General features: G+C 38.2%; 1 protein-coding gene across 1 annotated transcript; it reads right to left on the bottom strand.

The window, feature by feature from the left end:
* Positions 1–5,990, bottom strand: LOC115756305 (transcription factor SPATULA). The gene is made up of 8 exons (XM_030696014.2): positions 5,418–5,990; positions 4,937–5,038; positions 4,758–4,823; positions 4,578–4,643; positions 1,071–1,379; positions 869–986; positions 667–777; positions 1–530 (listed from the first exon to the last, which is right to left on the bottom strand). The coding sequence occupies exons 1-7, from the start codon at positions 5,742–5,744 to the stop codon at positions 668–670; spliced, it is 1,098 nt and encodes a 365-aa protein (XP_030551874.1). The 5' UTR covers positions 5,745–5,990; the 3' UTR covers positions 1–530; position 667.
* Between the last annotated feature and the right edge of the window lie 5,989 nt (positions 5,991–11,979).

Raw genomic sequence — 11,979 nt, 5'->3', positions numbered from 1 at the left:
ACTTACAAACAAACTATGGGTTACCTGTAATCCAATGCCAGTTCAGATTCAGAACACTGCAATTTCCATCCTAGAAAGATGGAATTTCTTGGAAATTGGGTTTTCACACAATGTCCTTGTGGGTCAATTGTGTTTCAAGTACCAAGATCATTCCTCCAGAGGAATCATAGAATCTTCACATATGTTACATAAGTATCGGTGAACAATGCATGTTAACCTTAGAAACTAGAGATGGATGATCTCTATCACCCAAAAGAAAGGGACAAAAAAGAACACTTAGGAGATAGATCATGTCAAAGTACTTTACGTAAAAGATAAAAAATGCTCAGGCCCAACCCATTATTATTATTTTTTTTTTATGGACAGTCTCATATGTGGTGGGCCAATTTCCATCTCAACCATAACTCCACTTAGCTCCCTCAGGAAATTGATGGAAGCTTGCAAAGTTTGTTCCTCACCAAATTCAGGAGCAGCTAATTTGAAGAGTCATCCCTGTTCTTCTTTTGACTTCACCATCTAGAGAATTTCAACTACACCGTCAAAGAAGATAATGAAGAAAACCAGAGTCTCAGCCTGAGATGAAAATGAGTAGAATAGACTACTATCAAATTAGACATGGCATGTGAGAAGCGAAAGGTTTTACTTTGAAAAAGTCTAACCACACACCTTAAGGACGATCCCTACCGGCTGCAGATGACTCTAGCAATCCACCTTTCCTATTAGACATTAGCGAAGCCAAGGGAAGTGACTGTGCAGCGGTTTCACCCATCTCAAGTCCTTTTCAAACAGTGTGACAGGTAAATTAATATGTCGGAGCGTAATGCTGGCATATGTAAAACACAAACTGAGACAAATCATCACAAAGTACCCATTTTGCTCAAAGAATAAGCAGGTTTCATATTCACACCGAATGGATCTGCATCAGATCGGTCAATAATTGAAGGTTGATGCCGGCCACACGGAGCCACATCTTCCCGGTTAATATCCTTCAAAATGCAACAAGGAAAATTGGTAACTGGTTTTTTACTTGACTTAATAAGCCATCTTCATAGAGAAGATACTTAACTTACCCCAGAAGTTGATTGCTTCAGTTGAAATGTTACAGGATGTGTTCGGATGGATGATTCCAATCCAAAAGAAATTTCAGAGTTCATCATATTTGACATGGAAGGCTCACTTGGAACAGCACGATCATTGGGTAGACCAAACACATTTTCTGTTGAGGTTTCATTGTTGACTGGAAAAGTAGGTGCCATGTTCATATGCAGGGGGCCATTTTCCTCATCAAAGCCTATTCTCATCTGGGGAAGTTGAATGGGTTGCACGACCCCGGGTAAGCACATCGGATGCAAACTTAATCCGTTCCTCATAGATAGCATCTGCAATGAGCAACACAAAATGAGCTCATTAGACAAGAACCAATTCTCACATCTATTGTCACTCATATACCCTTCATGAATGATCAAATACCAAACTGTTGATATTGCAGCAGGTGTTTGTCCTGGAAATTTTCAGACTAATGACAAAAACACACATGAAGAAGAACTCAAATACCAAAGCTGAGTGTATCATTTCGTCACACTTCCTTAATGCAAGTATATTTATGATCACAGGTATAGGCTTCCTTGAATTCATTTCGTCTCCCCTTTACAAGGCTCAAACATGTTTTCTTGAAGTTTTGGTTCTTAAAAACAGTTTGATTTGCTTTCCCCCTCAAAAATTTTGAAAACAAGAGATAAAATACTAGGAAAAACAATAACGACTCTTTCATTTCAATGGTTGTGTGTTTGAAAGGAAAGATTGCATGTGTTGAACATGAAAAGAGGTCAAATTTCAAAAGTTACCAGAGAATAACTTCAAAATATAAGTCCCTCAAAAGAAACCCTTAGACTTGAAGAGTTTCATAGCAGCTGAAATTCACTTCAAATGAACAACATGAATTTACGAGGCAATAGACCCGCGTCTAGCATCAGTTGGCACAAGTGCACATTCCATCTTGGACTTCAAAGTAACCACTTTCGTGACCAGAAATGAAATCTTCCAACTACAAAATCCTTAAAGAAGTGTTACTACCATTACAAGAGTTTCTGTCCTGTTACTCTACTAAATTTTCATTAACGAAAATAGTAGATTTAAGTCAAACAGTGACAGAGGAACAATGTACTATAATAACTCGCACATTCTTACCTAGACATATCAAAGGCCTTGACCCATAGTCCATTTAGCATATAAGGCTCTCACCATCCTCTTGCTGGGCTTTTTTCTTTTAGAATAATGATCATGCAAGATTAGCCCAATGTACCTTTTAAATATATCTCAACAAATTCCTCCGCCTTACACACAAACTCTCACTAAACTCTAGGTTCCTTTGAATGCCTATTTGTCTCTCCTTTTGTCATTCAGCAACGCATTTTTAGATGACTCTTGCGATTTCTTTCCACATTTACATATTATGACGTTTGAACGGTTGTTTGATTTCCTCAACGAAATTAGCTGTCATTTATTATATCAGGGAATTGTCAAAATCATTCTCAAATTCTCACTTAGCTATTTTTTAGTTTTGAAACTTGCACTTTGCACCATCTTGTTGCAAAACCCTGCCCTTCACCCCCAAGCTTTGCACCCTATAGTTTCTAGTTTTCCTCAAGGTATTAGATTCCAAGTGGCTAAGTGTCTAGATTTGTCGAAATTTAGCTATACTTTGTAGTTTTGACAATAAAGTCAAGCATTGCACCATCTAGTTTCTAGTTTTCCTGAAGGCATAAGATTTCCAAGGGGTTAAGTGTGTAGATTTTCAAAATTTTTTGTTGCAAAGTGCAAAAGTGTAAAGAGGGTGAAATTGTATGGAAAAGTTAAAAATTGTTTTCATAATTATCTCATTCTGTTATCATGCATTGAAAGGTTGGCTTCTTCACATGGTTGAAGTACTTCACTAAATATTTGATTTGGATGCAAAGAAGATAAAATCACAAATTCATAATGCACTAAGCATAGTATTAAAAATTGTTTTCATAATTATCTCATTCTGTTATCATGCATTGAAAGGCTGGCTTCTTCACAAGGTTGAAGTACTTCACTAAATGTTTGATTTGGATGCAAAGAAGATAAAATCACAAATCCATAATGCACTAAGCATAGTATCAATACCGTGTCTGTGGATACATATTAAGTATTATTCTGTTTTGGTAAATTAGCCAGTCGATTATATCTTGGGTACACTCAATTCAATCTTTTCTCCTATATTTCGGCCCATACCCTCACTATTATTATTTTAGACCCATCCCTGCAGACACAATCAACTGTCTCCAATGTGACATACTTGATTACCTACCTTGAATTTGTTTTTCAACATAACCTTCATCACAATCCACTGTCTCCAATGTTTAAGGTATAAGCAAATTTAGAGCATATTAGTCACACACCTAGCTAGAGCAAATGAAAAGGTAGATGAACAAGTTAAAATATATTTATCTTTTTCAGACCTTTTCCCTCTCATAAACATTATTTCAGTGAAGTGAGATAAACTTGCACCAAGAGAAGAAACGAAGCACTGTTGTTTCTGTCGGTGCCTTGCGCGAAGTTTGATCTATTTCAGAAAATTTTGTCGCAGTGAAGTAACAAAAACAACAAAGAAAAACAGATTAGCAAGAAGTGAAATCTTCTCAGTCACTCTAACATCTAGAGAATATTCAAGTGTAAGGTGACATGGCAAGATTATTTTCACTGATACTGCAAAAATCAGCAGACGCAGCGACAATATATACTGTCTTTTAGGTATTTACACTAGTCCTCCTACTAGTGAGACATTCCTCTTCACAGCCAATGCAAAGCATGGAGAAAGGCAGAGCAACTGTATGATAAAGGACAACTGACACTTCTATTTAGCTGTATCCGTATAAGTTGATCGTACACTAGATAGGAATTGCTACTTCGAATGAGCATACTCTCAACATTGACTTTGGATACCACATCCCCACCAGTTTCAGAAACGTGTAAAGAGTAAAGTTTCTCTGGCCCATGCTCAATCTTACATACGGATGATTTTCGGTAGAAAGGCTTGAGTCTAACCACTTAAGGTCCGTTAATGGGGTAGTCAGCTTTTATGGAAGGAATAAGCAATCAATGAATTCTCTGCTCTTCCACCATTGAACAACTAGTTCCTCAGCACAATATTCTCCTAGAATACCTCTCATCCATGAAAAAAAATTCAGGGGCATCTTGTTTGAAAGTTTGCACTTCTTTCTCAAGCACAGCACGAGCATCAGCATTGACTAACATGGTCACCCTCGTCACTGACTCCTCATCCACGTTTTATTTCTTATTGGTCAATCAGTCAATACAAAATATTGCATCTATTTTTGCTTAAGTGCACACTAGCAACACTTGCTTGTATTTACATGCAACCCAATCTCTTTAAGAAGGCCGCAAAGAACAACGTAGACCACCAGCACGTCAAACAAGACAAAATGAATCGAGTAAAGCCCAAAACATTTGCAGGGCATACAAGGATTATCATGACAATACAAACTGCATATAAATAATAGCCAGCATTGCAATATTTGGGACATGGCAAGGACCTGAACTTGGAGCTGGAGCTGCTTAAGGTATTCAATGGCTTCATCCAGCATTGATGCCTTGTCAGTCTGTCGTAATTGAGAAGCAAAAAAATTATATGGCTTCATCAGTCGAAAAGGGAACAAAGCTTCTGCAACAAGTTAAGTTTGCCGTCCTTACCAAAATGTCTGAAATGTATTTACCTTGTTAGAGTTAGGAATTAGACTTTGCAAAGCTTTCATTTTCTCATTGATCCTGCTCCTCCTCCTCTGCAACACAATTGTCATCCATAAGGACTCGGCGGTTAGTATGTTACATACTTAAACCATAAGTTAACAAATACGACTGTGGAAGCAGCAATGCCCTGGTGTGAAAGACCAACCTTTTCCGACAAATTATGAACTTCAGCTGTCCTGCTTCGCTTGGATGAGCTACGAGGCGGATTTGCCTTGGCAGAAACTTCCTCCAGCAAAGCTTCGAGTCCCTACTACATTTAGCAAACATCACGAAATTGAAATCGCACATAAAACTGAAAGAACAACCAAAACAAGCTAATATGAATCCTTTCAATCTCCTCCCCTCCAAATTTTCTCATAATTAAAGTATAACTCCGGTTAATCTCATAACTTCATCCAAAGCCAAAGTTTCCACTTCAGATCAAGCCCAAAAATATACTGCAATCTCTCTCTTAAAAACAAGAAGCCACTAAGGAAAGAGATAAGATTAATCACTTTCTTCCACAAGTGATAGGGAATCCAATCTACAACGACAAATCTCTGTAAAATACCACCACTTCCTCAGTAACAAAACAGCAAAACACCCGCCAAACAAAACAAAAGAAAGAACAAAAAACACATACTCACCTCGCTTTCACAGTCATAATCATCAGCTTCATTCTCGCTGGCCCCGACAGAAGAAGAAGCAGCGGCGGCAACCGCACTCACTATCGCATTACCCGCGAGGAACCCACCACCCGAAGCAGAGGCAGAGAAGTTGTTGACCCCGTCGGACGAGCCGACGGACGAGATCCCGCCGCCGCCCTCGACCAGCCGGGACGGACCCCCGGGATTCTCCGGCCTCCGGCCCGAACGTTGGAGGACCTGGTGGAGGAAGAGCGAGATTTCGTCGGGCGGTTGACGCGCCGCAGAGGAGGAGCACGTGGCTTCTCTCTCTCGCATGCCATCGCCCATGACGCCAACCTCTCTCTCTCTCTCTCTCTCTCTCTTTCTGCGCCTTTCGCACTCACAATCTCAAAGCCTGCAACACCATCAGAGAGAGACAGAGAGACAGAGAGAGACAGAGTAAATGGGGTCTGCAGAGAAATTTAATGGCTCTTTTGCCTTTCTCGGTTATCGTTGCTTTTCTGTTGCACTTGCTTTTGTCTATGCACTCCCAGAGAGAGAGAGAGAGAAAGTACTCACGTACTTACGAGAGAGAGAGAAAAGAAGAAGATGATGGAGTTTTTGTTCTTATTTTCATTTTTTTTTTCCGCTTCTTTCAAAGATTGTGGGCGGAGATGGAGAAGCGGGATTAGTTTCGGGGGTGACGCACGCAGCGAGGGGGAAGAGCACGCGCCGAGATCGGCGCGTTTGAGTGGGTCTTGTGGAGCGGTCGAGAGCAACGATTGGTCCGTCCCGCCCTTCAAAGTGACAGGGCGTGAGGTTAGCCCCTCGCGTCACGTGGCGGTCACTAAAAGGCAGGGGGATGGACAGCGTAAACCTCGGATTAAGGTGAATGTTTGCGATTTAATTAACTAAATGCAGTTAAGATTCTTTGTCCGTACACGGTCGTGATGCACTTCAATACGCCAGACCTATCCAAACGACTTTTTTTTTTTTGGTCAGAATGTCAAAACGAGTTATAAATTTATTTTGTAATTATAAAAATACGATAATAGAAATGCTTTTTATTGATTGATTATTTTAATTGATACAAATGATTTTTTTAAAAAAGTACTTTTTGAATCATTCATTCTTCTTGAAACAAATAAAATCTTAACCACGTGAATTTCATATGCATGATTCATGCACTCAAGAATTGCGATACATCGATGAAGTCCATTGTAATGGGTTTCTTCCTTTTCTACTTCCGAGCGCATAAGAGCATAAGACGGGCCCACATGAAGGGAAAAATATTAGTATAATAAAAAAGTATATACTTCAATAACATGATCGGCCAGTTGCATTGTATTTATCGCGTAACTGACACACGAAACGTCTTTTTCGAGACGTGGGACCTATTCAATCCGTCGATGCAACGATGCGTGTGAATTGCGGTTGCGTGGGCTCGAAATCGGGCTATTATACTTGTTCATGGATTTCGACTCCCCTCTCTCAAAAAAAAAAAAAAAACAAACAAACAGAGAACTTGGTCACGGACGATGGAAGGGAGAAGCGAAACGTTATTGCAGGGGATGACGTTGGGGGTTGGGAGGGGTGGACAGGGATGGGAATGGATGGTGATAGCGATGGGCTGATCCTCTGACCGAATTCTCTGATGATGGGATGATTTGTGCGTAGGGACAGTTATGATTTCCGGTCACATTTGGACTATAGATTAGCCCAGACCCCACACAAACACACACACATATTTAAAGAGAGAGAGGTTCCTAATTTTATTGACCCCAATTTGTTTCGAGGATAAGAGAAAAAAATAAAAAAAATAAATCATATCGATATTTTTCGATATTATTTTTTTAATGTTATTTTCTCTCACCTGCGTAGTGCTTTTGACTTGTCCCTTTTTCTATAATCCTCAATTTTGTAAGTCCACATATATGCCGAAAAAACTAGTCTAGAAGACCAATTTGCCTTGGTTCATTGCAAACTGCTCGAGTTGGGGATTAGAAAAGTGACAAGGTCGATCTTGGAGAAAGAAATATTTGTTTGGTCCAATTTGAAATCCAATAACAGAACTCATATAGCAATTAGAAAGTTTCTGAGTTAAGGGATTTGTAAAGAGTATGGGAGGGTAAAACTGCATTTTGCCCTTTTCTAGGCTGCGTTTGATTGATTCGGTTTTGAAAATAAGCTTTGAGCAAATGCGGATGTCTTTAGCCTATCTTTAGCCTAAATGGCTTTGGGGAATGCAAATGGCATTTGGTAAAAAATCATTTGCAATGCAACTTTGGATTAAGTAGTGTTTGGCGAAAAAAATTTGCGAAGAGCTATTGGCTGATTATTTCTTGTTCTTTTTTAATGCAAAAATTCAAAACCCTTCGTCAGCCGGTGAGCTAGATCTAGCGTTAGTGGTCGTTGGCCTAGGTCGATAAGGCCTACCGTCGCAAGACCCAAAGGCCTTGTCACCGAGGGTCGTGCAACCCAATGACCGTCGGTGGGGATTGCGCGACTCCGGGTGACTAGACCTAAGGTCACGTGATCTCGGCAGCCGTCACTACCCTTCACCAACGTTCGTTGGCTTTCGTTGGCCCTTTGCTAGCCCTCACCGACCTTGCTCAAGAAGGAGGATGAATAGTAAGTCTAGGGTATCACCTTTTAAGAGGGATAAATTTTGACATTTAGTAAGGTTTTGAGTGTAAAATAGGCAACTCCCTATTTTTCATTAATGAAGCCTTCAATGTTCAGAAAATCTTGAAAAGCCTCTACCAGGATTGGGCTTTCGGCCTTTCTAAAGTTGGCATTTGACTAAATGCCCCTAAAAAGGCTTACCAAACACCACAACATTTTTCCAAAGGGCTTTAAAGGTCTAAACCCCTTAGAAAAGCTAAACCAAATGCACTCTAAGTATTGCTATTGAAATAGGCTAAGCGAGTGCGTGAAGCTTGGTAATTGTGGTTGAAATAGGCTAAGCAAGTGGATAGTTATTAAAAATGTTGATTGTACCTGTTTTATCTTGTTATTGTTTAGTGAAGGAGCTAGGGAAATCGCTAATCTCACCTTTGACTAATTAGTTGCGATTTTAAAGGAAATGGGTGGTTCTATAGATAAGCGATTGAAAATGAGAAGTTATTTTTGACTTAAATATGTCCTAAAACAGGTTCGTCTGAACTATGGGACATAAAAATTTGAGAGTATTCCTTAAGACGAAGGGAAGAAAAATATTTTCTCTCAACTTAGGGGGGTGGCAGTGGCGAAGGTAGACTTCACGTCATTTTAGGATGGCCATAACTGGGCAGGCTCATATAGTAGCGAACAAAGTTCGGAGTGAGTCATTGGACTTTTAGCACCTGCATTGTCGGCCCGTGCTTCACACAGTGCTTGTTAACCAACTTGTTGGCAACGTATCCCCGATTAATAAACAATGTGCAAAAAGCACAAGTCCACAAAATAGGAGCCAAAACTCCAATGACTCACTTCGAGAGCGTGTTGTTACTATACAAGCCTACCCGGTAGTAATCATCCTAAGATGAAGTGAAATCTACCTTCCTCACCGTTAGTCCATAAATTGAGAGAAAATATTTTCTTTCCTTCATCCCATGGAATACCCTCGAATTTTTACGTCTCGTAGTTTAGATAAAATAGTTTTAGAACATACTTAGGTCCCATAGTCTCTCTCCCTATCAAGCTCTATAAATATTTGCTATTTTAAAGGAAATGAGTGGTTCTATAAATAAGTGATCGAAAGAGAGAAGTTATTTACCCACCTAAAATTTCTTCTAAACAAAGTTAAATATCATTTCAATAAGGTAAGGCAATTCCGAACTCTCTCTATCTAATCTATGATAGACATTCGAAGTTGTCCTATTTCCTTATTTGGACATTTTAAATGATGAACTATGCTTGCATTTAATCATAATATGAGAACATCTATCATATAACTAACCAATAATTAAATGAGTTAATACCATGAAAAATTTCAAATTGATACACATGTGATAAATTTACCCTCTATTTGTTTCCGTTAAATTGGATTAATACCATGAAAAATCTCAAATTGATACACCCGTGACAAATAGAGAATAAAAATCGCAACCGTGTACATCTAGTAGCTGTCATATGTTATCAAAATCAACAATTTGATAATAAAATTTAACGAAAATTAACGGAGAGTAAATTTATCACGGGTGTATTAGTTTGAAGTAAATTCATCAAAAACATACTAGTTTAGGGTTTTTGGTAGTTAAAAAAATAATTTGGGATCAATTTATCATAGGCATGCTAGTTTGAGGTTTTTCGTGATATTAATCTTAACTAATTTGTAAATGAATTTAAACATACTATAAGTGTTAAATGAGTTTTAACTTACGAATCATTTAAATTTTGAATTTTTTTATATAAAAAATGAAATTATGTTAAGAATTTATATTTAAATATTTTCATGTGCGATGAAAATATTTATTTGCTTATTTATTTTTGTGAGCAATACGAGTGGTTGTTTTTATAAAAATATTTTTTTAATATGGTGCAATGGATTCTAGTTAAACCCAAAACAACGCGCCCGCGGCGGCGATGCTCACTATCGTTGGGTCAACCCTCGTTGCATCACGGGCCACGCGTGGCGCGACGCAATTGGCCGAGAGGATCTTTTTATCCCCGCCCTACGATACTAATAATACCCTACATGCGGGACCACGGAAGCATCCGCATCAACATCATCTGGAGCGTCACTCTCTCTCTCTCTCCCCCAAACAACGAAGTTAAAAAGATCAAATGAGGAGGGATCATATCAGGAAAGCACACGGCAAAGTTAATGTGGATAGGGTGATCTGCCTCGAGATGCACACCCCACTATTTCTCATCCGACGGCTGGGAATGTTTTCTCGAGTCAGAGAAAGAGAGTGGAAGTTGCCATGGTCGGTCACGGAATAAATTTCAGGAATATGGGATGTCTAAGTAATTTCATATGAAGCAGAAAAGATGAATGAAGGGCAAGGCAAATACAGTCCATGGATGAACATTATGATTTTAACACGTTCAAATTTATCTTAGGATACATTCATTTCACGAAAAATGAATAATTCGAAAATCGATGTACTTAAAATAATTGATCCTATCATCTAGAGAAATTAATCGATGGAAAATAGCTTTATTATAAAAAAATAAATTATGCCTACATATTTCATGGATGATGCACGTATTTTCCGTTCGTTTATTCTTATAAGAGATACAGACACTCAATTTTAAGGAAATGATTTCCACATATTTTTGCGAAATAAGCATACCGTTGACTCTTTTTTTTTTTTTTTTGGGTCGAGACATACCCTTGATTTAAAACAGATGTAATTGACATTTGTTTCGCGAAAAATAAGTGATTTGAGATACATTTTCTAAAAAATAATATCTTATATCGCTTACAAAAATGAATGATTGGAGAATATTTTTATCATCTACGTAAATATTTAGACATAAATTGTTATTCGTAATAAAAATATTCTTCATTGACTAATTATTTCAAGCGATACATACGATCAATTTCAGGAATATACTTTCCAAATCACTTGGTTTTTGCGAAACTAACGAAGCCTTAGGGTGCGTTTGCTTGAATGAAAGTATTTTTTGGGGATTAGTTTCCCGGTATTCCACCCGTTTGGTTCAGCGAGAATGATTTAGTCAACGGAAAACACTATTCGGTTAACGGAAATTTCATACACAAAATTAGAAAAGCAAATTCCTAAATTTAAAGAGGTGAAAACTCTTTCTGAAATTGCTCCTCTAAGATTTTTTAATTTTAAGTTTTAATTAATATTATATTTATTTTTTATTTTATTTTATTTAATCTTTACTTCCTTTCATCCTTTTCTTTTTTCTTCTACCTACGCTACTTGATGGGCCTTGACGATGGCGGTTGGCCGCGAGCCTCGAGATCGTCCATGGCTACCTTCGCCCGATCGTAGTGGAGGACGTCGCGATGGAGGAAGATGGAAGAAGGAAAAAGGAAAAGAAAAAAAATGTGAAATATAAAATATAAAGTAATAATTTAAAATTTTGAATTTTTTTGTGCTAACATAAATTTATTGAAATCATTTTTCAAATGAAAATAAACACCAGAAAACGTTTTCAGTACACATCACCAATCAAATAAAAACAAACCATTTTTCTGAAAATTAAACTTTTTGTGGAGTTTTTTGTAAAACAAATACATCCTTAATTCCCGAACGAGCTTAATTCGCATGGAGCATATCTATCGTTGGATTTACGAGTAAACCCGCTATTTAACGGGGGCGTGCACATTTTATATTGCACATATATCCAAGGAGATGCTGTAAATTTTCCATAGGCAGTGACCTGTGGACATATCTTGTTGTCGGAGCTCATGATGAGATACCCAGTAATCTCGAAGGATGTAATGTCTTGATTTTCTTTTCCTGGTTCACTGAGCTAGAAGTAGGTTATATTGGGTTCTTTGAATGGACGGGCTTCCTCTTTCTCTGACAATCTAAATTGTTGGCATGTTGTGCCTCTGTTGATGTTTTGATACTGAGGATGTTCTGGACCAAACCCAAATTGGATATGAAGAGGGATTTAT

This window comes from Rhodamnia argentea, chromosome 11 (genome assembly GCF_020921035.1).
Source record: "Rhodamnia argentea isolate NSW1041297 chromosome 11, ASM2092103v1, whole genome shotgun sequence".
Classification (NCBI taxonomy): domain Eukaryota; kingdom Viridiplantae; phylum Streptophyta; class Magnoliopsida; order Myrtales; family Myrtaceae; genus Rhodamnia; species Rhodamnia argentea.
Note: the sequence above shows the minus strand (reverse complement) of the source record. Positions and strands in the feature narration are given on the sequence as shown.

Bases quoted from the DNA above. Each gene is read 5' to 3' on its own strand.
- LOC115756305 (XM_030696014.2), bottom strand. From the start codon at position 5,744: ATGGGCGATGGCATGCGAGAGAGAGAAGCCACGTGCTCCTCCTCTGCG. The intron at 5,039-5,417 runs GTGAGTATGTGT...TAAATGTAGTAG, and splicing joins ATTATGACTGTGAAAGCGAG to GGACTCGAAGCTTTGCTGGA. The intron at 4,824-4,936 runs GTTGGTCTTTCA...ATTGTGTTGCAG, and splicing joins TTCATAATTTGTCGGAAAAG to AGGAGGAGGAGCAGGATCAA.